A 25,722-nucleotide genomic window follows, 5' to 3' on the forward strand; every position below is an offset into this window, starting at 1 on the left:
TATGTTCATAAAGCATTTCACTCCTTGGTAATCTAAGATTAACAAATTCTCACTTTTCTTTTTGACTTTAATTTCAGAAATTATTTTATACTCTGAGTACTAAGAAATAACTTTTCTACATTAGCATGGGTTTGCATCATGAATGTAAAAATGAATTTAAAAATTTCTATCCTTTTATTTTAAATATACATTCAGAGCAGTTCTCTTTAATCATATGGCCAAAGATCATGCTTTCAACGTGGGTCTTCCCGACAACATCGTGTACTGCAATGAGTTTCTGGATTTGGTGCAGAAAAAAGTGGATAAGTATGATTTTTTTCTTTTAATTTGGTTGAATAGACATGTAAATCAAAGATAAATCTCTATTGAATAGTGTGTTAGGGAACAGAACTGCAGGTTTGTTTCCACAGTTACATTGTATGGGGGCAAAGAATCCCATTGCTACTATCAACTGATGTTGCCTACCTGCTTGCATAATTTCCCAGACAAATGATTCTTGATAGCAGTGCACAGCTTGCAACATGCCCTGCTGTGAACAATTTTTGAGTGAAAGAGACTATTAACCAGTTGTTGCTCGTCTTCATAATCCTCATCCCTGTAATAGCGATTGAGAAATAGAATCAAGCAGGAGCTTTTCACCAACAATTTAAATATGGATATGTGCAAAAAGCACTTTTTTTCCATTTATTGACCTTGCTATTTCTTAAAGCAATTATATTTATTTATCATCTCAGAACAGATTGTTAGGATAAGTAAAACCACACACCTTGTGCTGTGTACAAAATTTGAGTTTGTTTTACTGTTTACTCCCAATGTGCAAACTCTGTTTAGGAATCCTGGGCTTTGCTGAATTTATTCCACACCTAGTCAGCAAATTGAATTTTGCTGGATGAACACAGTGTAATTAGATACTCCTAAACTACCATTATGCCCAAATAGCTGCATTTTCCATATTGCCTGCACAAATTCATTACTGATGTGACTTGCAGTTAAAATTAATTTATTTATTTGCCTGTGGTAGACAAGGAAATGTTCCTTATATTCCAATAACTAATTAAAAGTCATTCACTTTACTTGCTTTAGAGTTTACACCAGAATTGAAACAAACTTAAGTTAAATCCATAGCTAAAAGAAGTAAGTTAACAGCACCGGTTGCCAAATCAGGAAAATGATTGCACTCGTACATTAAAGTATTCACAAACTTCAAAACATCAACTTTGAGTTAGAATATTTTCTGCTTGGCTACATCCAGAAACAATTTCTACAATTAGACTTCCAGCAGGTTTAGGAGAGGAATTCTTCATTCCACTCTTCCCACAAGGTTTACAGTGGATATTAATAGACACAGAACATGAACAGCTGAAACAGTAAATGACAGTTACAATATAAACCTGTATAACAGAAGAAAATTAAAGTCAGAGTTACCTTTCCAGTTGTGTCTATTTGGAGAACACAAATCCCTTGATGGTCTTACCCAGAAGACTTGTGCAAATGGACTTGTCGATATTCATGCACTCCCATTGCAAACAGACCTCTAAATATCCTCTTGGTGAACGCAAAGAACAAACTTAATAGAACACTGGATTTCATATATTTTAAGGTGGATTTACAGTGCACACCAGTTTACAACCAGGATTTCTTTTATTTGCTTTGTGCCTCTCAATTTTGCTCTTAAACCTCTCCTGGTGCTGTGTATGCCTGCTGTTTGAGAGGAGCATGATATTGTGAGATGGTTCTCCTGTTGGTATTTTTAAGTTTGGTATCTTGGGACAGAGAATATAACAGTTGTTGGAAATCAGGGAAAAAAGGTTAATGCTGGAAGTAGCCAGCAGATCAGGCCAGCATGTTCTTTTGCTATTTCACTTTCTCTCTAACTTCCTCATTCATTTGTTAACGAGGTAGCCCTCGTAGCATTGTGTCACTTGGACAAATTTAGTCTCTGACCAATCAAAGGTATTCCCTTTTGTTCCCTCCATTCCTCCTTCTCTCAGTAACATAAAACACACTTGTTTTCCCACTTACTGATTCCTTGTACACCCTAGTGTCTCCCCATTGAAAAATCTTCAACCACCTGTATTTTCTTGGTGGACTACTTTTGGTTTGCTGAGTGAAAGTGCAACCTTGAATGAAGGTTTCAGGCAGAGGAGGGTAGTTCGTGTTCGAAAACAGTTCACAACTTTGTTCTTCCTGCATAACATCTTGTCACAGACATCTTGAGAAAAATAATTGGTAAAATGTCAGGCTACATGTTAACTCCACTGGAGCTTTTGAAAATGCTTCATGTTTCTTATTGCCATGTTTGCAGTAGTAAATGAATACAAAGGCAAACCATCAAGGGTTCAGGAAAGCCTGCAGTCATCATTGTTATTCTCCATATGTTGAAGCACATGGCTTCTCAAATATGTAAACAAAAATGCACAGATGATGTAGCACACAAGGATGGGCCAAATGGCCTCCCACTTCTGCCAGATATTTCAAGTAAGTTTCTAATTATCCCCTGCTCTTTACCATAATCCTGCAAAATTTCCCCTTAGAAGGATGTGTTCAAATACTTTTTCAAATTTATTCTTGAATCTTTTTGCATACCCTTTGTCAGACAGTGCCCACCAGATCATCATAACTTAATGTTTTTTTCCCTCTTATTGTCTTCAGTTCTCTTCCTATACACTTGTGCATTTGTATTCAGTTGAATTACTTAGTTATTGTTCCTGTGTGAAAGTTCCATTCATAGTTGGTTGTAATATTGAATCAACATTAAAAAAAATTAAAACTAATATTAATTTTCTTTGATTCCTTTAATCTTGACCCCAATATACTTATAGTCACAAAAATAATAACTGCTAGTGTGCAATAAGACTTTAAATTTTAAGATTCTTCAGATAACTTCATGATTGATTACAGCTATTTGTGCATTAAACATTTAAGAAAGAGTACATTCTTGACGAATGTGTTTTTTTTTGCAGTTTACAGTGTCTATATTGTGAGAAAACATTTCGTGACAAAAATACACTCAGAGATCACATGAGGAAAAAACAACATCGTAGAATCAATGCCAAAAATCAGGAGTATGACAGATTTTACACTATCAACTATCTGGTAAGATTTATGTATGGCTTTGGAGTGTAGTCTTAGAATGAAGAAAGGAAATTATTAAGCAGCTCAGGCAGCATCCATGGAGAGTAGCAGTCAACATTTCTGGTCAGGAACCATTCATCAGAACTGGAAAAGTGAGTAAACAATTGTGTTTTAAATTGCAAAAAGGAGAGGTGGAGAAAATAGAGGGAATGTCTGTGAGAAGGGGTACAGATCAATGTACTTTAACTTCAAGCAGTTAGAGGCAGAACAGAAAAAGAGCAAAATTGAAACTGAAATAACCAACATCCATGGATTGAAAAATAAGCTAAATACTGAAAATGTTGAATTCAATATTAGGTCTCAAAAGCTACAATGTAACCAGACAGAAAATGTTGATATGCTGTTCCTTGAGCTTATGTTGGTCATCATTGGAACAAAGTGAGAAACCAAAGACCAAAATCAGATTGGGAATGGGATGGAGGATTATAGTGACAGGAAGTTCAGGGTCTCCCTTGTGAACCCCACAGCTATCTCAAGTAAGATTCCTGCCACCCTGCTTTCTGTAAGGACTGCACCTCCATTTTCTTAGTTTCTTTGCCTCTATTGCATCTGTTCTAATGATAAAACTTTCCACATGGGTGCCTTGGAGATGTCTTCCTTTTTCCTCAACTGTGACATCTACTCCACCACAGTTGATGGGGTTCTCAGCTGCATCGTTCTTACCTCTCATGTGGCCGCTCTCACTCCTAATCCAGAACAAGGATAAGGTTCCCTGTTACTTGTCTCCTAACCCACCAGCCTCCATATCCAACAGATTATCCTGTTTCCTTTATGACTGATTCAATCTTACATATCTTCGAACAACTCCCCTTCTCACAGCGCATTCCATATAACACCTGCCTCTTTAGCTCCTCCCACCACACAGTCCTTCCAGGTGAAATTGTGCTTCGTCCATTTCGGTACTGTATATGTCATTCACTGCTCCCAATGTTTTCCGCTCTACATCGGAGGCATCAAACCATTTTACAGAACATCTCCATTTAGTACATAAGGGTGACCTTGAGATTCCAGTTGCTTCTTACTTTAATTATCTGTTCCATCCTCACTTTGACCTCCTACACAGTTCCAACAATGCCCAAAATAAACATGAGGAACAGCACCTTATCTACTACTGGAGTTCATTACAGTCTTTAGGATTCACTATTGAATTCAATAATTTCAGGTAATCAACTTTTCTCTCTCCCCCCCCAGATGTTACAAGGTATTTCAGTTTCAATTTGCTCTTCTATTTTATTCCTCTTCTCTGTCTAACTGTTGGAATGTAAAATAAGTATTACTTTTACAACTTTAATCTGCACCTGTTCACAGACACTTCATTTGTTCTCTCTACCCCTCCCTATTCCTGCAACTTAAACATGCTTGTTTTCACACTCCAAATTCTGATGAAGGGTCATTGTCCTGAAACATTGACTCGTTTTTTCTTTCCATGATCTGTTGAGTTGTAAACAGTATCTTCTGTTTGTTACTGATTTCCAGCACCTGCAGTTTTTTTTTTTTGCAGACACAAGAGACTGCAGACGCTGGAATTGGGAGCAACAAACAATCTGCTAGAGGAAAAGTGAATTGAGCAGCATCTGTTGGGGGGGGAAGTGGAGGAGAGGAATTGTCAATGTCATGGGGTCAAGACCTTGCATCGTGACTACCTGTTGCTCCAATTATGTCAGTGAAATTAGCACACACATCTACTACAAATTTATCAACCGTTTGTTGCCTGTCTTCTGATTAGCCCTTGCATTAACCTCTTAAATGGGTTAATAACAGAAGAATTCTAACAAATAACATTTGATAATTTTAACATGTTTTAGAGTGTTCAAAACTAAGCAAGCAATTTCATTCAGAATTATTCCAAATATGTTGTTTGTATAACTGCAATCATGGAACATTTGAATTGAGCTAGTTTGTAGCACCTTTGCCTTCAAGTAGGTAGATTGCAGGTTCAAGTTGCACATCAGGGACTAGAGCACACAAATCTAGGTTGACACTCTGTGCAGCTCAGATGAGATATCAATCTATCGCTCCCTTGGTTTGGTCACATGGCGTATTTAGATGTAGTAGGGAAATTATCCCTAGAGACCTGGCCAAAATCATTAAAAATGGATAATATGGTTGTTTTCAGTTTACCGTTTTAAAGACCTTTCTGCTGACATATTTCTTGCATTACAAAAGTGACTACACTTTTGATAGTAATTAATTGACCGTGAAGCACATTTAATCTGTATCATTCAGTTCCGTTTTCCTTCAAAACTCTTAACTAAAATTGATATTTTATCCAAATATTTTCCTTTTCAGAACTAAATTTTATTTCAAAAATATTTTTAAAACTTGCACATCATTTATATGTCACCACTTTTAATATGATGTGATTTCCTTTGCATACATTTCGAGCAAACCATCCAGAAATTTCTATACAGGTTCCAGCCCCACTGTGTACAATGGATGATGAACCTTAAGCTATGGACTTTACCCAAAGGGGCCCTTTGGGGCAGCTGCACCAAGCTTTGGCGTGTCCCTCAGCAAGTAGCCCTGGACCTTGTGTTAGCTTCTGGTTGTCGATAACTACTTGCACTGGAAGTCCACTGAGTTTGTTTTGCAGAACTAATTGTTCGTTCTCTTTCCAAAAATGTGCTCTGTTCGTAAAACTTGTAATTTTGCAATACGTGACATTGATCTGTCATCAATCACTAAATGTATCAAATATGCTCCATTTATGTTATGTTCTTGCTCCATTTACATTCTATCAATGTGGCATCAATTTTTCAAACACAAGCATTTCATCAGCAATAATTTTGAAAGGTTCTTATGCCTAATATTTTTTCAAACTGCTCAGAGACAGCATTGTGAATGTAGTAGAATGCCTCCAAGTAATTAATCATTTGAAAAGGTATTAACTTTGTGTTGGAACTCGGCATTACTCTAACAGTCTGAATACATTTAAAAGTAGAGTCAAAAACATCTTACATTTTATGCATTGTAACTGGTTTAAAGTATTGCAGTTTAACAATGACACATACATACCTCCCAACAAAGTCTAAGTTAATATTACAGCTATATAAAGGCAAATCAATAATATCACACTTCAAGTAGGTCTGATTATTCCTTTCTAACAGATGAAGGACCCTTTGGCATTTTGAGAGTGGACTTACTGTCAGTACTCTCATAGATTTAATGTATTCAATCATTTGCAACCTGAGGTGCTGCTACAACTAACAGTACACCAAATTTGTTTTGTCCTTATTTGTTTTTTTATGATAGATCCAGTAAGTGCAATTACGTGAATTCCATTGTAACCAAAATAATCAGTTAATTTTTCTTTTGTTAACTTGTATAATAAACTGCACATCAGAAAGTAATTTAAGGACACTGATGTGCATTCCTATTTATTTATATGAAGTGATCTAACAGAAATAAAGTAAGGCATTATAAAAGATTTTGATTAGGCTAGGCAACCTGTGTTGCAATGCAGCTCAACACAATGACTGAATCCTTGCAAACACCTGAAGGGTATTATCAAAATTCTGAAGGAATAAGTTTAACCACAACTTGAATGTGTTTGATTTCCCCTCAGTACTGAGCAAACTATTGTTGATTTGTTTCAGGAGTTTGGGAAGAACTGGGAGGAAGTTCAGTCTGAAGATGACAACGAAATCATAGAAGAGCCAGATGAGTAAGTAGTGTTACGGTTTCAAACTGCTTTTGTCATCATTCTGAGCAAAGTTACTGTGGTAGTTTGACAGTTTTTTGCAGTTGTTTTAGCAGGCAGTAATACAGTCTTGTAATTCATCACCCACAGACTGAAAAATTACCAGCTTGTTTTTGCTGTCTTAAACTTCATTCTATTTTCCTTATTAAGAGTACCTTTTAATTTGATCTAAAGTTAGTAACCCGTGCTCATATCCATTGTTAAGGAGAAAGGAAGGAAGTGAACTGGTTACAGATTCTTTTGGGACTTCTAATTCATATTTCTTTCAATGGCCATTGGCTAATTGATGATGTATGCTTGTTTTCCCTCACAATGAGGTGGAGGGGATGCCTCACAACCTACCCTGAATTGGCAGAGGATGCAGCTAAACTTTAACATATGGAGCTGCTAGAACATTGACTAGTTCTGATAGTTAAATTCGTAGTAAGTTCATATCTTTAATTTTCCTGATATTAAAAAATTTGAACCTCCACTTCTGCCTCAAGAAGTAACATATCCATAATGAGCCATGACAATATTATGGTGATTCATAACAGTATAAATAGTGTTTTCCACATCTGGCATGTTTACTACAGAGTAATCAGTTTCATAAACTGTGTTGCAGAAACTGTCAGCACTGCACGTGGCTGGTGAACATTTTTATTGGCAAACATCTTTTATGGTTTTGCCAGCATTATTAATTAATATGTACTTTATTTAACAATATCAAGAGATGATGCTGTTAGAATTTTATTCTGTGTTCGGCATAACAGAAGTATTTATGGAATTGTATATCATGCCAGACATTTTCATTGCCGAATGTCTTCTCCACAAATCCTGGCTCAGCAAATTTAAGTTACACTTGGATATCTTTGTACGTGGGTTCCACGTGACATCACCAATGAGATACAAAAATAAGAAACCATAGAAATCATAGAACCATACAGCACAAAACAGGCCCTTCGGCCCACCATGTTGTGCCGTCCATCAAACCACCCTCACACTACCTAACCCCTTCCTCCCGCATATCCCCCCATCCCACACTCCTCCATATGCCTATCCAACAGGCTCTTGAACCTGTTCAATGCATCTGCCTCCACCACCACCCCAGGCAGTGCATTCCATGCACCAACCACTCTTTGGGTGAAAAACCTCCCCCTGACATCTCCCCTGAACCTCCCACCCATAACCTTAAAGCTATGCCCTCTCGTCTTGAGCATTGGTGCCCTGGGAAGGAGGCGCTGACTGTCTACTCTATCTATTCCTCTCAGTATCTTATATACCTCTATCATGTCTCTTCTCATCCTCCTCCTTTCCAGTGAATAAAGCCCTAGCACATTAAGCCTCTCCTCATATTCAATACTCTCTAATCCAGGCAGCATCCTGGTAAATCTCCTCTGCACCCTCTCCGACGCCTCCACATCCTTCCTATAATGAGGCGACCAGAACTGAACACAGTACTCTAAGTGTGGCCTAACTAGAGTTTTGTAAAGCTGCATCATCACCTCGCGGCTCTTAAACTCAATCCCGCGACTTATGAAAGCCAACATCCCACTGGCCGCCTTAACTGCTCTTTCCACCTGTGAGGCAACTTTCAATGAACTGTGAATATGAACCCCCAGATCCCTCTGCTCCTCCACACTGCCAAGTACCTTGCCATTCACCCTGTACTCTGCCCTGGAGTTTGTCCTTCCAAAGTGTACCACCTCACACTTCTCCGGATTGAACTCCATCTGCCACTTGTCAGCCCAGCTCTGCATCCTATCAATATCCCTCTGTAAGCTCCGACAGCCCTCCACACTATCCACAACACCGCCTATCTTAGTGGTCCGTCCGCAAACTTACTAACCCAGCCCTCCACCCCCTCATCTAAGTCATCTATAAATATCACAAAAAGTAGAGGTCCCAGAACCGATCCCTGCGGGACACCGCTAGTCACTGCCTTCCAATCCGAGAGCACTCCTTCCACCACAACCCTCTGCTTTCTACATGCAAGCCAATTCCTAATCCACACAGCCAAGCTTCCTTGGATCCCTTGGCCTCTGACCTTCTGAAGAAGCCTACCATGAAGAACCTTATCAAACACCTTACTAAAATCCATGTAAACCACATCCACTGCACTGCCCTCATCAATCTTCCTGGTCACCTCCTCAAAGAACTCTATCAGGGTTGTGAGGCAAGATCTTCCCTTCACAAAGCCATGCTGGCTGTCCCTAATCAGTCCATGGTTCTCTAGGTGTTCATAAATCCTATCCCGTAGAATCCTTTCTAACAGCTTACCCACCACAGACGTGAGACTCACCGGTCTATAATTCCCTGGCCTATCCCTATTACCTTTTTTGAACAAGGGGACAACATTCGCAACCCTCCAATCCTCTGGCACCATCCCCGTGGACAACGAGGACTCAAAGATCCTTACCAGCGGTTCAACAATCTCCTCCCTCTCCTCTCGAAGCAGCCTGGGGAAAATCCCATCAGGCCCCGGAGATTTATCTGTCTTAATATTATTTAACGACTTCAATACATCCTCTCTCTTGATATCTACAACCTCAAGAACATTACCCCTACCAGCACTCCCTTCCGCGTCATCAAGACCCCTCTTCCTGGTGAATACCGAAGAGAAGTACTCATTGAGAACTTCTCCCACTTCCGCCACCTCCAGGCAAATTCTCCCACCTTCATCCTTAATCGGACCTACCTTCACCCTAGCCATCCTCCTACCCTTCGCGTACTTGAAAAAGGCCTTGGGATTTTCCTTAACCCTACTAGCCAAAGCCTTTTCATGTCCCCTTCTAGCTCTCCTCAGCCCTTTCTTAAGTTCCTTCCTCACTACTCTATATTCCTCACGGGCCCTGTCTGAACCTTGCTGCTTATGCCTCACGTACGCTACCTTCTTCTCCCTAACAAGTCGTTCCACCTCTCTCGTCACCCACGGTTCCTTCATCCTGCCATTCCTTCTCTGCCTCACCAGGACATATTTATCCCTAACATCCTGCATAAGATCCCTGAACATCGACCACATCTCCATGGTACATTTTCCTTCAAAAAGGACATCCCAATTTAAACTCCCAAGTTCTCTCCTTATAGCCTCATAGTTCGCCCTTCCCCAGTTGAAAATCCTCTTGTCCTCTCCGCACCTGTCCCTGTCCATGACAATTTTAAAGGTTATGGAGCAATGGTCACTGTCCCCCAAATGCTCACCCACCAATAGATCCTTCACCTGTCCTGGTTCATTTCCTAAAACTAGATCTAACATGGCATTCCCTCTAGTCGGCCTGTCGACATACTGCGTCAGGAATCCCTCCTGGACACACTTAACAAATTCCGTCCCATCTAAACCTTTGGCACTAAGCAGGTTCCAGTCTATATTTGGGAAGTTGAAGTCTCCCATTATAACAACCCTGTTATTTTTGCTTCTTTCCAAACACTGCCTGCCAATCTGCTCCTCTATATCCCTACTGCTACTGGGGGGCCTATAGAATACTCCTAGTAGAGTAACTGCTCCTTTCTTGTTCCTTAATTCCACCCATATGGACTCAAGAGATGACCCTTCTACAACATCCATTTTTTCCACAACCGTAACAGTGTCGCTGACCAGTATCGCCGCCCTTCCTCTTCTCCCCCCTTCCCTATCCCTCTTAAAACACCGAAAACCAGGAATATTCAATATCCACTCCTCTCCTGACGTCAGCCACGTCTCAGTAATAGCCACGATATCATAGTCCCCCATACTTATCCAAGCCCTCAGTTCATTCCCCTTATTCCTGACACTTCTTGCATTTAAGTAAACACACTTCAGTCCATCTACCTTACTACTTTCATAGCCTGTATTCTGCTTCTCCTTCCCCAAAGCCTCTCTACCTGTTTGATCTAACTTTTCCTCATTCCATTCTTCCTCTGACCTACTCCTCTGGTTCCCTTCCCCCTCACAAACTAGTTTAAACCTCCCGAACCACCCTAGCAAATCTCGCCGCAAGGATATTGGCTCCCTTCTGGTTCAGGTGTAACCCGTCCTCTCTGTACAGGTCCCACCTTCCCGAGAAGAGATCCCAATGATCCAGAAATCTAAAACCCTCCCTCCTGCACCAACTTCTCAGCCACGCATTTATCTGCCACCTCCTCCTATTCCTGCCTTCACTATCGCGTGGCACTGGCAGCAATCCCGAGATCGCTACCCTTGAGGTCCTGTTCCTCAATTTTCTGCCTAGCTCCCTGAACTCACTCTTCAGGACCTCATCCCCCTTCCTAGCTATGTCGTTGGTGCCAATATGGACCACAACTTCTGGCTGTTCTCCCTCCCGCTCAAGAATCCTGTGGACCCGATCAGTGACATCCCGGACCCTGGCACCTGGGAGGCAACATACCATCCGGGATTCATGCTCACTGCCACAGAACCTCCTATCTGTTTCCCTGGCTATCGAGTCCCCTATCACTACCGCATGTCTCTTTCCCACCCTTCCCTTCTGAGCAGCAGTACCAGTCCCAGTGCCAGAGACCTGGTAACTGCAGCTAGGCCCCTGCAGGTCATCCCCCTCAACAGCCAGTGCCACGTGATAGTGAAGGCAGGAATAGGAGGAGGTGGCAGATAAATGTGTGGCTGAGAAGCTGGTGCAGGAGGGAGGGTTTTAGATTTCTGGATCATTGGGATCTCTTCTCGGGAAGGTGAGACCTGTACAGAGAGGACGGGTTACACCCGAACTAGAAGGGGGCCAATATCCTTGCGGCGAGATTTGCTAGGGTGGTTCGGGAGGGTTTAAGAGGGGTAAATAATGTGCTAAGCACTGTTGCTGATGTGAAGTTTTGATTGAATGGATTTGAATAAAATTCCTAACATTCTCTCATTCCTGGTAAATTTATGAAGACGTGGCTTGGGTTTATCTTCAGCTTGTGCTCTATTTTCCAAAGGAGATGGCCTAGTAGCATTCCAGCCAGAGTGGTAATGTGTGGACTGGCCTGGAGAGGGCCAAACTGCAATGCTTACTCTGTAGCCAGCTGCACAGAATTATGGTAAACAATCACTAGACAAATACAGGCAGTGAGTAAGACAGAATGCTTAACTTCTATTTACATAATGCTCAGTGTTCATTCATTTTATCTAGGCAAGCTTCTGATCGCTGTTGTTAACAGTGGAAGACTCAGCAGTGTTGTTCCCATTGCAAGCCAAAGAGCGATCTCTTATTTCAATTTTTCTGTAGCAGGGATATTACTTCAGTTGTTGTTCCAAGCCTGAATGTTATCAAGATCCTGATGCAGGAATGAATGTTACTTGAGGGAGCTGACCAGAGTAGAATTTTCAGGGAATAACCAATCCATGGTCCTTCTGAAAGACAACTGGTCAATATCAAACAAGCTAAAGGCACTTGGGTCAAGGACACTGCCGTGTGGAAATCATACAGTCATACCATAGAGGTGTGATGACTGGCATCTGATAGCTTTGTCTCAGATATGACTCGATCCACTGCAAGATCTTTCCATTGACCTCAATTTGTTTCAACTTATTCATCATAAACTAATATTTTACCATTTAAAGTCTATTATAAAAATGGGGAAAGTATGCAATATCACTTTCAAAGCCAGTATGTTCTTCAAGCTGTTCAGTGTTTTTAAAAAATCAACACAGAAGCTCCAGAGTATAAACTGGAGATCAATGCAACATGACATGGTATATACAAAATGGGCTCCCACTCAAATCTGTGCTTGATCCTGTTTTATCCATTCTTTATATAACTTGCATGCCACCAACATCCAGCCAAAAAATTTAGGCTGACAGTTTTGCTCTGATATCAGAGTATTTCTGTCAGTGAAGTGGCAGATCTCAAAATAACAGAGGAGTCCTTTTAGTACTGCAGTCTGAAGCCTAACCCAGCAAAGATTGTCCACTTGCCTTTCCACCCAACTGGTACAGAAGTAGCAGGAGAACTGCAGGATGCTTTCTGCAACCAATATCTGACTACATATCTTGGATCTACCTAAAGTATAGTTTCACCTCTAGCAAAATCTAAGTGATGTCATTATACAGCAGAAAGCAACGTAATAAAAAAACTGCCCAGCACCAACTGGGGATGAAGTGCTGCAACTCATAAATGTTATCATGTGTATATTCAGAACACAAATATTGTGCACCAGGAATTTGCACACAGATATGACCAGCAGGTAGCTGGATGATCTGAAGTCGAATTAAATTAGCAGTTCAGCCTTGGCTACTGGTGTGTATCAATATCATTCCACCACAAGTATGATAAGAAACTGATTCTTGGGGAAAATCATGTTTCTGTCAAATTTGTCCTTATTCTTGAATGCTGAGGTTATGCAGCTGCCAAGGGCCAACCCCTTCTTGCTGACCCTTATCCTTACAGAGAAATGGAGGAGCTATCCCTGTAGGTGGTGTACCACAAGTCCACAGAGCCACACTAGAAGGCATGAATTGACTCTCAGAAATAATCTTTACAGTGTAACATCCATAACAAAATTAACTAGTACTGTAAGGCTATGCAATGCTGAAGCATTACTTTCTTTGAATTCTGAGGGATTTGATATGAAAGATAACATTTCATTTACATTTTTTATCATCTTTTGAACCTTTGCATCAGCTTTTAGTTATCAGTGGTTTCCTGGTTTATCCCCATTGAGAAAACAGATTGATTTGTCCTTCTGAGATCAAAAGCAGGTGGCATCACATTTCCCCATACTAAACTTCTGTAATGGTCCTTGAGCTCCCTTAGTCTGTAGATGTGCATTTTATTTACGTCTGTCTTGTTTTTATGTTCTATTTGCAGTGATTGGTCTGATTGGCAAGGCAGTCCAATGTGTGCTGTTTGTCTTTTCTGTGAAAAAGCAAAAGATTCAACTGAAAAACTACACCTTCACATGAAGGTAAAGCTAAGTTAACTGGAAATGTTTAAATAAATAAAACAACCTGCCTAGCTGTCTGCAAACTGCCCTTATCTAATTGATAAATCTGTGGCCTAACAACTTAAGAAGCAACAATTGCAAAAAAAGAAATGGAACAAAGTAACTTTTAAAAGAGATCAAGTTGAAGAAAGCTATTAGTTGATTTTTAACATGTTTATTTTTCAATAACTAATTATATTTTAGCCCACGGTGAATAATTTAATTTTTTTTGTTGTCGTATAATATCCTTAAAAATGTTACAAAATTGATGTAGTGATGATATTAGAAGTTGCTTGTTGATTGGGAAGAAGTGAGAGGAATTACTGGTAGTTTGGATTGTATTTTATAATAGTTCAAGGTTTAAGTTTGTCTTAACTTAGTGAGATTCTGCAGTTTCAATCATATTACTGTTGTACTTGAAACCACATCATCTGTCAAAAACTAGCACTAATTTGGAATTGCATTCATCAAGGTTCTTAAGAATTGCTAATGCATATTCATTCATATTGAACTTTGCTCTTGAACATTGTAAATATTTTCAAGAGTGTGCCTGCAGGAGAGGGTGAATCAGTCCCTCAAGTCTGTTCTGCCACTTGGTACCTACTTGCTCTATTTTCCTGCCTGATCCTTGCTTTCCTTGGAGTTCAAAAATTGATTGATCTGAGTCTTGAATGTGCTCTGACTGAGTATCCCAAGCTCTCTGGGGTAGAAAATTCCAAAGATATAATGCTCAGAATAAAGAAGTTTCTCTTTCTCTGGGTCAAATTTTCCTTACCAAAAGGAACAACTTCACATGCCCTCTCTACAATCTTTTTCCCTACTAATCACCTGATTTTACCACCTTTACATCCTCCTTACCTTGCTTTACCATTTTCCCACCTAGCCTTATGTTGTTAGCAGAAGTCCAGGAAATGGAAGAAATGCGAGTGAGAGCTCCATCAACCACAGTAGAGGGCAAGCCATGTTTGCTGAAAAAGGTGTACATTGCAGACGTCCTGGAATGGAAGACTCATCTTGAGATATGCTGTCACCCACTCACCACCCCCCACTCCCCCCCTCCCCACCCCACCACAATGAGAGAACTGTTGGTCCTCGCCTCTCACCCTACCAGCCTCCACTTCTAGTACATCATCCTTGGTTTCCACCAGCTGCAATGATATGCCTTCCTGCTTTCTGTAAAGACCACTCCCTTCATGACTCCCTCCTCCATCTAAGCCCTCCTCCATCTACGGGCATTTTCCCCTGCAACCGTAAGAGGTGCAACAGTTGTCCCTACGCCTAAACAGCTCCTCCAGGTGAGGAAAAGGTGCACGTGCACTGCCTCCAACCTCATCTACTGCATTAGGTGCTCTCAATGTGGCCTCTACTCCGGTGAGACCAAGCAGAGACTCAGCGACCATTTTGTGGAATACCTGTGCTCTGTCCACAATGGCCGTCTTGAGCTCCAGGTTGCATGCCATCTCATTCCCATTCCCATTCCCACACCAACCTGTCTGTCCTTGGCCCTCTCCACTGCTAGGGCATGGCTAAACAAAAACTAGAAGAACAACACCTTGTATTACACCTGGGTAGTCTACAACCCAATAGTATGAGCATCGAATTTTCCAATTTCAGGTAAACTACACCCCCTGTGCTCCCAACCAGCTCCCCCACCTACCCCTGTCACAATTTGGTTCCCTCCCCCACCTGGTTCCAACTATCTATCATCGGCACACTTAGCGACTCTGTCTCCTGCACCCTCCACTAACTGGTTCCATCTGCTCATCATCCCTCCCTTATCTAGTTCCACTTATCATCTTCAGTGCTTATCATATTCCAGCATCTGCAGCTTCGTATGTCTCCACGTCACCTTCCAGCCTCTGTCTCTACCTCTACCTTTCCATCCCCTCATCTGGTTCCATCTGCCCATCATCACCCTTTTCACCTCATTCCACCTATCACCTGCCAGTCCCTGCTTCACCCCTCCCTCTCACCTCTTTATACAGCCTATCTCTGCTCTACACTCAATCCTAATGCAGGGTCTCCACCCGAAACATCAACCATCCCTTTGCCTTCACACGTCCTGCCTGACCACTGAGTTCCTTAGCAGTTTGTTGCTCCAGATCACAGCATCTGGAGTCTCTCTTTTGTCTCCACATAGATTAGGAATTGAGGCATCCATTTTTCTGGACTTCACCATTAAAACAACCTGCCAAAATCTAAACATAGCATTTATTCTTTTTCTTCTGTCCTTTTAGCCAGCTGTCTGTCTAGGCTCATACAGCTTTCTATCCCACGAGCCTGTACTTAGTATATAAGCCTTTTGTGTAGCACATTAATTGCCTTTTGAGGATCTAAATATGCTACATCTACTGGTTCCCTCTTATCCATGCCACCAATTACTTACAAATATTCTATTTGATTTGTCATGTTCTATTTTTATTTCATAAAGCTACATAGACTCTGCTTAGTCATATTTTGATACTTCCAGTGCTATATTAATAAGATAAGATATCTTTATTAGTCACATGTACATTGAAACACACAGTGAAATGCATCTTTTTGCGTAGTGTTCTGGGGGCAGCCTCAAGTGTCGCCACACTTCTGGCGCCAACGTAGCATGCCCACAACTTCCTAACCTGTACGTCTTTTGGAATGTGGGAGGAAACCAGAGCACCCAGAGGAAACCCATGCAGACACAGAGAGAACGTACAAGCTTCTTACAGACAGTGGCCGGAATTGAACCCAAGTCGCTGGCGCTGTAAAGCGTTATGCTGACTGCTACACTACCATGCCTGTCCTATTAATTCTTAATAGATTCCATTGAGTCAGCTGTAAGCTTGACTCCTAGAACCTAAATAAATATGCTTTGTTGGGTTGTTGTAAAATATGTGCTTCTGACCTGCACTGTTTGATGATTACTTGGATTCATGAAGTACTGGTTGGAAAAACTATTTATAAGATTTGTGGGTAACTACACAGTGCACAACACTACTAATAAACTGCATAATAAATAAAGATTTAATTTGTCAATCTTATAGTTCCACATTTAACTTGGTATATATAATTGGAATTTTACTAGTACTGTATTCATGCATTTTAAATCTAAAGGTTTACATGCTATCCCACTGCTGTTGTAGTTTATAATGTTTGACTTTCCCTAACCTGTTTTGTAGACAGAACATCATTTTGACCTTCTGAAATTGAAATCTGAAATGGGTAGGTGGTGTTTATCTCCTCATTATATATTTATTCACAGTATTTTCAATGATCAGTCAGGGCATTGAGTATATGAGTTGTTGGGAAGTCGTGTTGCAGATGTATAAAACTTTAGTTGGGCCACATTTGGAGTATTGTGTACAGTTCCGTCACCACACCGTACAGGAAGGATATGGAGGCTTTGGGGAGGATGCAGAGGATGTTTACCAGGATGTTCCCTGGATTGGTGTATCTTAGCTATAGGGAGAGGTTGAACAACTTGGTTTGTTTTCTCCAGAGTGTTGGAAGCTGAGGGGCTAACTGACAGAAGGACATAAAATTATGAGAGGCCTAGATGGGGTAGATGATCAGTGTTGTTCCCAGAGTGGAAATGTCAAATACTAGAGGGTATTGGTTTATGATGAGAGTGGGAAGGTTAGAGGAGATTGGCGAGGCAAGTTTATTTTTCTTGCACTGCTGTGTTCCAGGCAACAACCTGGTGAGCCTCCTTTGCACCCTCTCCTGCACTACCACATCTTTCCTATACCCCTGGTGACCTGAACTGCTTGCAGTACTCCAGCTGGGGTCTGACCAAAGTTATATAAAGTTGGAGCACAGCCTCCCTACTTTTGTATTCCATGCCCTGATGAATGATGGCAAAGGCCAATTTCCCATATGCCTTCCTAACCATATCTAACTGCCTTGTCACGTTCAAGGATCTATGGATTTGTACTCCAAGGTCCCTCTGTGTGAAGTGCATTTTTCATACTAAAATGCCCCTGATCAAAATTGTCACTGTCTATTTTTATCCAGTTTTGGTATCTGCCTTGAAAGGTGAGTGGATAGGAGAGAGGCGGTTTATGGTGAAACAAGGATGGAAAGGTGTTTGACAGTGCAAATTGGGGATGATTAAATATAACAGCAAAATCATTATCTACATCAGCTGTTCAAAACAAAAATCTTAAACAATGTTGAGTCTAGAAGGTTGAAGTGTGCCTATTTGAAAGGTGGAGTATTTCTTGAGTTTCTTTTGAGCTTGACTGGGATATTGTTGAAGCTAAAGGTCAGGCTGAGAGTGCCCATAGGGCAGAGAACTAAGGAGGTAAGTGACCTGAAAAAAAGTCAAGCATACCACTGAACAGAAGTATTTAACAAAATAATCGCTCAGTCTATACTTGGTTTCGCCCATTGCAGAGGAATCAAATAAATTGTTCCACCTGGAAGGGATGCTTGGGGCCCTGGAATGGAGGAACCAAGGACAGATGGTACATGACCTACACTTCCATCAGAAGATACTGTAGGAAGGGGAGCAAGTGTTAGTACTGATGTTGGGTTAGATCAGGGTATTGCAGAGGGAACTGATCATACAGAATAATGTGAGGGAAGGGAAGATGTGGGTGTTAAAGGCATCATATGAGAGATGGTGGTAAAGCCACTGGTTTGTCTATTGAATCTGGAGTCTGGTGAGGTGAGAGGCGAAGACAAGGAAATTTATTGTAGGTTTGAGAGGAAGAGGAAGTAAAGCAGGGTAGGTGTAATGAGATGGAAACTGCCAAGTTTCACTGTGGAGTAGAATCCATGATTGAGGAGAAGGAAAGCGTATCAGAAGGAGAAGCTTGGCTGGAATTGTAAGAATGGATATGATGGAGACACAAAACCTGGGAGAATGTAATAGAATCCTCACTGGAGGTTGAATGGAAGGAGGTGTAATTAAGATATCAGTTATTCCCACAAAGGGATTTTGGCAGTGTCCAGTGCAGAGGAGGTCTAATCATCCTTTGTGAACCTTGCTGGTTCTGATATTCCACAAGGAATGTATATCAAGAATGTAAAAGATACTACTTCAAGCACTGATTTCTTTCCTATAGGTTGATCTGATATGATATCATCTACTAAGTGCTCTACACAGGCCTATGGTTAAAGTTGCATTCAGGCTACAATGGTGTAATTGGAGCTATATCTAAATATTCCTTGTAGGGTCCCCTCAGATATCCTTCTTGCAGGATAAGAGATTGGGTAAAATTGCTTGTGAAACTTGTGTGTGCTAATAATGGGTGAATTACAAGGGAAATGTTAACTGACTGCTTGTCCAGTAACTTGTAAGCCATCCCTTGAATGTGACGAAGAATTCTAAAATTAACTACTTTGTTTGGTTGCTCTTGTCATAATTTGCATTCCTTGGCTAGTGCGTTACTGGATGAGGAAAAGGGGAGAAAACAGAGTGGCATTCCTTCTCCAGAACATTGTGGTGCTTGTTGAAGGTGGATCTTGATTGAGAATGACTCGGTAGTCATTTCCCCACAGTTGATGATGCCCAAGCATACACTGGATTTTGTATTTATAATGAAATAAACTTTTATCCTTGGGGACCTTAGCAAAATGTGTTGAGCTGAGGGAAAATGCCACACTCTGCAGATAAAATGTAATCTTCAAAAATTATGAGGACAGCTCTTGTTACTCTTTAACAATTGGTGTTCAAACCATGACATTTTATCCTGAGTATACTAGAACAATGTTTTTTCTCTTTTTGCAGGATTAAACTTCTACCAGCAGGTCAAATTAGTAAATTTCATAAGAAGGGAAATACACCAACGTCGATGCAGCAGATGTGGAGAAACATTCAACTCAAAAACAGAAGTTGTAAATCATATGACTGAAACAGACCACATTATGTCACTGCTTGACAGGTCTGCCTGGGATCAGCCTCAGTAAGTATTAGTTAAGAGTTGAATTATTTCCAGAGCATATTACTGCAGATCTCTCCTTTGGCTTTTCAGCACACGTTTGTTTTATTCATTTTTACTGCATTTGTTTCCCAAATTCCCATTTGGCATGAAACATCCTCGTAAGGACTTTAACTATTCAAGACGGCCTAATAGCACTTATATGGGGCAACTGTGAACTTGCATTAAATGTGATCCTTTCTATGTCCCATATCCTAATTAATGTTTAAAAAAAAAATGAAGAATGCACTCTCTTCAAACATGCTAATATGCCAAAAATTTGGAAAAATACATTAATATTCTCACACATTGTTCACTAATGACTGTGCAATCCACTTTATCTTTCCATCTTGAAAGGATTTGGTCCTTCCTCGAAACATAGTGCTATTTTACTGTGGGTTTTTCAGTTCCTCCACCTCCAGTCCCCATCCCCAGAAACAAGTTCCTGATATCAGTCCTAAATGTGTCTTTTAATTAGTTTGATCTTGTGCCCTTTTATCAATTCCACAGCCCATGTTTGAAGAAATGTTTCATATTTATGCATGTCATTTCTAGGCTGCTTCTGAACACACATTTCTCCTGTGTCTTTAACACAGTTTGCTCAAGGGAAGAAGCTTGAATCTGAACACATTTCAGTACCTAAGTATCTTCTTTGCATTGGTTACAAAACTGAATGTTGTACTTCAGACATTAACTGGACTGAGCACAGTACTAAACAAAACTCTTCAACTGGATTTCTACTGCTCTTCAAATGACACAGAAATCTAATTGTGTTGTTATCAATTGCTGCTCCACAGTGTTTTGGACTTAATGAGAATGAGTTCAGTAGAATCTCTAGGGATCTTTTAAGGTCACTTTAATTATTTGTCACCATTCTTTAAGTGTTCACCCAATTCAGCATTTCTTCCTATTTGCAATACTTTATATATTCAAAATAAATCTTACCTGTCATTATTTTGTATAGCTTGTCCAATTCATTTTGTGATTCCTAAATTCTATCTACAAACATTGGGTAATTTGACTAGTAAATATTGAACGTGTAACTCCAATGTATTAAACAGGAATATTTGGAAAGTTCATCCCACAGTAATTAGTTAATTCCCCAAAGTTAGACCAAGTGTTTTGTCTTAAAAGCTATCCTTCAGTGAAAGCAGACGATGATGAAATTTACCATCACCTTCAATGCAGCAGCATGGCCTGTGGTTGATTGGGGGAAAAAATTATCTTAAGATCTCAACTGGTGCAAAACTCATGGTCCAATGGGTAGCAGTGATTCCTGTCTTCCTATATGCTCCTGAGACATCAGACATGATACTACCAAAGCTGCCTCTGCAAAATCTGCCAAAATGGAAAAATATTAGTGTTCACGCCCAGGCCAACGCCACCAATATTGACATCCTAATTACACTCAGTTGGCTACATTGGGTGGCCATGCTTTCATTTTGAAGTAAGATTACAAGAGGTGATAAAACTTAGTTTTGATTTCAGTGAAACTGACTTAAAATTCTACTTAATGAGGCCATTTGACCCATTTCATCTTTAACAGCTCTTTGTATGATCTGTATGTTCAGTTCCACATACTTGCTCTGTTCTCCTAGCCCTAAAGTTGAAAGAATATTACAGCAACTCAGTGATTTTTGTGGAAAAAGTGAGTGCAATAATCCTGCTGTTTTAATTTCCCTTTGAAAGTTGCTATTGATTGTGCTTCCATCCCTTTAGGCCAAGTGTTTCTAGATCATGAGAAATTGCTCTATGTGAGGAAAAGCTTCTCCTCTGGAACTTTTCCCAGTTATGTTAAACCTACCTTTATTTATTGGCCTTCCTCTTAATGGAAATCTTTTGTCCTTGTCTACTCTGTGAAAACGCTTACTAATTTTGAAACTTGCATTACGTCTCCCCTAACCACCTTAGCAATAAATCGGCCAAAGCATTTACAGTTTTCCAGTAGTGTCACTGAAATAAAATAAGATAGCAATTTGAAAGCAAAAATACTTGTAAAATGACTGTGGTAGTATATCCCAGGGGTAAGAGGAGCATGAAACAATAGACTGAAAACCTAGTTGAAAGAAGAAGTGTTGGAATGTGTTCAGGATAAAGGATGTGTAAAATCCTAAAATGTACCAACAGTGAAAGTTAAAATTAAAGATCTTTGATCCTTGGGGAAAGTATTTGAGGCTGAAGTGAGAGATAATAAGCATCAAGAGTTATTTGGAAGATTTAGCTTTGGAATAGAATCGATGTGATCCAGAGGGGCAGATTGTGTCTGATTAATATGCTGGAGTTCTTCCAGGACATTACGTATCTGTGAATAACAGTAAAATAGCAAATATTACAAAAGTAATGGTAAAAACATTTAGCTCTTTTTTTTGCATAACAGTCTGAGCATTTTTCAGTAATTTCATTTGGAGACTTTCAACCAGAATGCTGATTTTTTTGACATAAGTTACAGTTGACCAAACGATAAACCAGTAGCAGTGGATGCCAGGGAGCACCATTCTTGTGCAGCACTGAAATTGACAGAATACTCCAGCAACTTGGTGATTTCAGAAAAATATGTGCACAATAATTCTGTTTCATTTCTGTTATCAACCTCTCTGCAAGTCTTGTTTAAAAAAAAACAATTGCACTGACTTCAAGGTTCCATATTAGATTAAACTGAACAGAACATCTGAAACATTTCTACCATTTTCTATTATGTAGAGTACATGAACATAAAGTCCACAATGTATAATTGAAGTGGTAATACACTTGACCCTCATTGGCCTTTATCTACATTACTTCCCTCAGCACAATGCATGTCGGCCTTCAAACATGTGCATAGATTTAATTTACATATGTTTATGGCTAGCATTATGACATTGCCAAGCTGGTTAATGCATTTGTTATTTCTACTTTTAGGTATTATTTTCCTACATATGAAAATGATGCTTTGCTTTGCTCCTTATCCGACTGCGAGAGTGAAGCTATGGCTGACAACCAAGCAACAGACATTCCTGTTGTTGCAGAAGATATTTCAAATTTGCAAACTCTAAAACAAAGCAGTATTCTAAATCTACTGCAGGATCAAGAGCCAGCACATGCCCTTTCTCATCGAGCAAATAAAAAGTCACCATTTTATGAATGAGAACTAATGATACTAACAGCAGACACGCAGCTATCCCTTTCAAATTTTACACTAGTTCATCTACGTGTACTACCAAGAGATGGAGTGCAAGAAACAGTAAACATGTCAAAACAATATGCATAAAGAATGAAAAAAAGAAAAAGAAATCATTAATGTGAACAACATTGGGAACAGCAACAGCGTTCAGGCCATTTGGTTAATAATAAGTCATGTTCATAAGTAATTGTTCATGTCATTTGATGTGTTGGAGAGTTAAAATTTTTAAAAACTAGTATTTATTACATAGATTTAAACATTACAAAAGATTATAAACTGAAAACCACAACTTTATTTTTATAAAAGGAACCAAATTAAAATCCCCACCAGATTAAGAGTTCATCAAAAAAACTTAAAATATCAATGGTTCCTAAAAGTGCGGTTCTTAAAACTTTGGAGGAAAATCTCTTAAATGCTGTGATTCCCACAAATCTCATGAGCCATTATCTGGGATCCACTTCCCTCATTGCATAAAAGGAATAAGACCTGTACCCAATAATTGAGCAAACGTGCCCATATTCCTTGATGTGGCAGCCAGGCCCAGGCATCAGACTCCCTGCTTCTCCAGTATTTGAAATTTCTATCAAAACCACCTCGAGTTAAATCTACATCTAAATTCACATCATCAAGTAAGATTCTCATATCTCACGACTACATCTTCCAAACTAACACCTGCATATCTATACAAGAGGGGGACCAAAACCTATTGAACTTCCTCATTATTTCAATGGGGATCTGGACTTAAAAGCTTGGGAAGTCCCAGTCTATTGTCCCTCACCCTTGAATATGATATGTTAATGCATGTGGGGAGGTGTAAAAGCTTCTTGGCGTAATCCCTATTGACCCCATGTAATTTAACTAAAATATTTTGCCTTGCTTAAAATTATTCTGTACTATGCTTGGAACAGTGGAAGGACTCTGTTCCCTCCAGTCCCAAGTCAATCCTACCCTTGCCAGCCCCTGTAACAGTATTACCCTTACATTTTACATGATTACAAGTTATTACATGATACTTGTCATCCTTACCACATCTACTGCATGTTTAAGATAGTAATCTGTTGTTTAGTATCGGTGCACCTGCGTGTTTTCTCTCGTAAGGTTTGTGAAAAGCATTAACCACAAACAATTCTACACAGTGCAGCTAAGGTTCCTGATGGAACATACAATTCTAATCTCTTTTAAAACTACGTCACTAACAAGATCATAACTAACAGAAGAACCGGTCTTAAAATAGGTGGTCCAAAACTTGAATCTAAAATGTGAGAACCTAAAAGGGACCAATTAAGTCTAGAATCTAAAACTCAAATTTCAAATTTAAATTACAGCTCCTTCATTCAGCTTACTTTATACTAGAACATAAAGTAATAAAAATTTGCTGGAGGAACTCAGCAGCTTGATCAGCATCTGTTGGAGGAAAGGAATTGTTGACGTTTTGGGTCGAAATCCTGCCTCGGGACTTTGACTATAAACAGTTCAAACTATAACTTTGACTTATAAACCTCAACTATAATATATAAACTTTTGACTATAGATTATAAACAGTTGCTTGAATTAAGGATGGAGTTGCATTGAACAACAGAATGCTATCTTAAACTTGTATAGTTTTTTAATGAGGTTAATTTCATCTGTAATCTCTTTTTATGATTACTACTTAGCATGTCTACATAAATTCTTAACTACTGCTTTAACACCTGTTGACTCATCCAAAAGAAAACCTTTTAAAAGAAAATAGGAATAAAAATGCAGTGTAGGATTTTGTATAAGTGATTTGAAATGACAGAGGAAATTAAAGTCATTGGAGGTTTCATTCCTGAACAGTTAATTAGTACTGCCTTTTAAGATGATCTTCTATTGTATTGTAATAAAAACGTTATTGCCATTTTGTATTGTAGTTAGGAAAGTATCAAGATTTTGTTATTTGACATCCAGAGTTGCACTGTGGCATTCTGAAATGAAAACCAGAAATAATTAATGGGAACATTATCCCAGAGTGTAAATTGACCACTGAAAGATTTGGCAAAAGTAATTAATGTATGTCCTGTAAAGTTAAATTTTATTTATTTGTCTCCTTGTCTAGGGTAATTGAAAAGTTTGAAATGTTGCTTTTGTGGCGACTCACCGTCTAGTCGGGCGAACCGGCTCGGCAGTCGGGTCGCGCGGCGTCGGAGCGACGAGGCCCAAGATGGCGGCGGGCCTCGTCTTTCCGAGCGACGGGGAGAACCCACGCGCGGGAAAGTCCTGATGACGTAGGACTTACGTCATTGCCGGTTTTTTGGGCGGGAGTTTTTCTCCCTTATGGGGCCCGCACAAGGCGGGAAAATAAACCAGTTCTGTTTGGCAATCCTCCGAGTAGAGTCTTGTTTTATTCCGCGGTAGCAACCGCTACATTGGTGACCCCGACGGTCCAAACGGCTTTTGGACCCGCGAAATGGACGACAGCGCAGCAGCCAACGCAGTGGCCCTCAAGCTGCCCACCTTTTGGACACTTCGGCCCAGCGTCTGGTTTGACCAGGCTGAAGCGTAATTCCACCTTCGGCAGATCACCTCCGACTCCACGAAGTACTACCATGTGGTTAGCTCTCTGGACCAGGAGACAGCCGCCCAGGTTGGAGACTTCATCCAGTCGCCTCCGGAGGAAGAGAAGTACCCGGCTTTCAAAGATCTTTTGATCCGGACCTTCGGCCTCTCCCGTCGTGAGCGCGCCGCCCGCCTGCTTCATCTGGATGGCCTGGGGGACAGATCCCCATCCGCCCTAATGAATGAGATGCTGGCATTGGCCGAGGGACACAAGCCATGCCTGATGTTCGAACAGGCCTTCCTCGAACAGCTCCCCGATGACATCCACTTGTTGTTAGCTGATGCCGACTTCAGCAACCCCCATGAGGTGGCCGCCCGGGCAGATGTCCTGTGGAGGGCCAAGCGCGAGAGCGGTTCGTCCGTCAGTCAAATCACCAGGC

At 40.3% G+C, this 25,722-nt stretch overlaps 1 protein-coding gene across 3 annotated transcripts in view; it reads left to right on the forward strand.

The window, feature by feature from the left end:
• The window catches only part of znf277 (zinc finger protein 277), a 47,122-nt gene extending 22,016 nt beyond the window's left edge, over window positions 1–25,106 (forward strand). For all 3 annotated transcript variants that reach the window (XM_052030142.1, XM_052030143.1, XM_052030144.1), the window contains exons 6-12: window positions 196–306; window positions 2,964–3,096; window positions 6,732–6,799; window positions 13,591–13,687; window positions 16,861–16,903; window positions 19,416–19,590; window positions 22,504–25,106. In XM_052030142.1, coding sequence (XP_051886102.1) covers window positions 196–306; window positions 2,964–3,096; window positions 6,732–6,799; window positions 13,591–13,687; window positions 16,861–16,903; window positions 19,416–19,590; window positions 22,504–22,729 — 853 coding nt within the window. In that variant the 3' untranslated portion in view covers window positions 22,730–25,106. The remainder of the gene's footprint in view (window positions 1–195; window positions 307–2,963; window positions 3,097–6,731; window positions 6,800–13,590; window positions 13,688–16,860; window positions 16,904–19,415; window positions 19,591–22,503) is intronic.
• Window positions 25,107–25,722: the final 616 nt, after the last annotated feature.

Source organism: Pristis pectinata, chromosome 15 (assembly GCF_009764475.1).
Source record: "Pristis pectinata isolate sPriPec2 chromosome 15, sPriPec2.1.pri, whole genome shotgun sequence".
Classification (NCBI taxonomy): Eukaryota; Metazoa; Chordata; class Chondrichthyes; order Rhinopristiformes; family Pristidae; genus Pristis; species Pristis pectinata.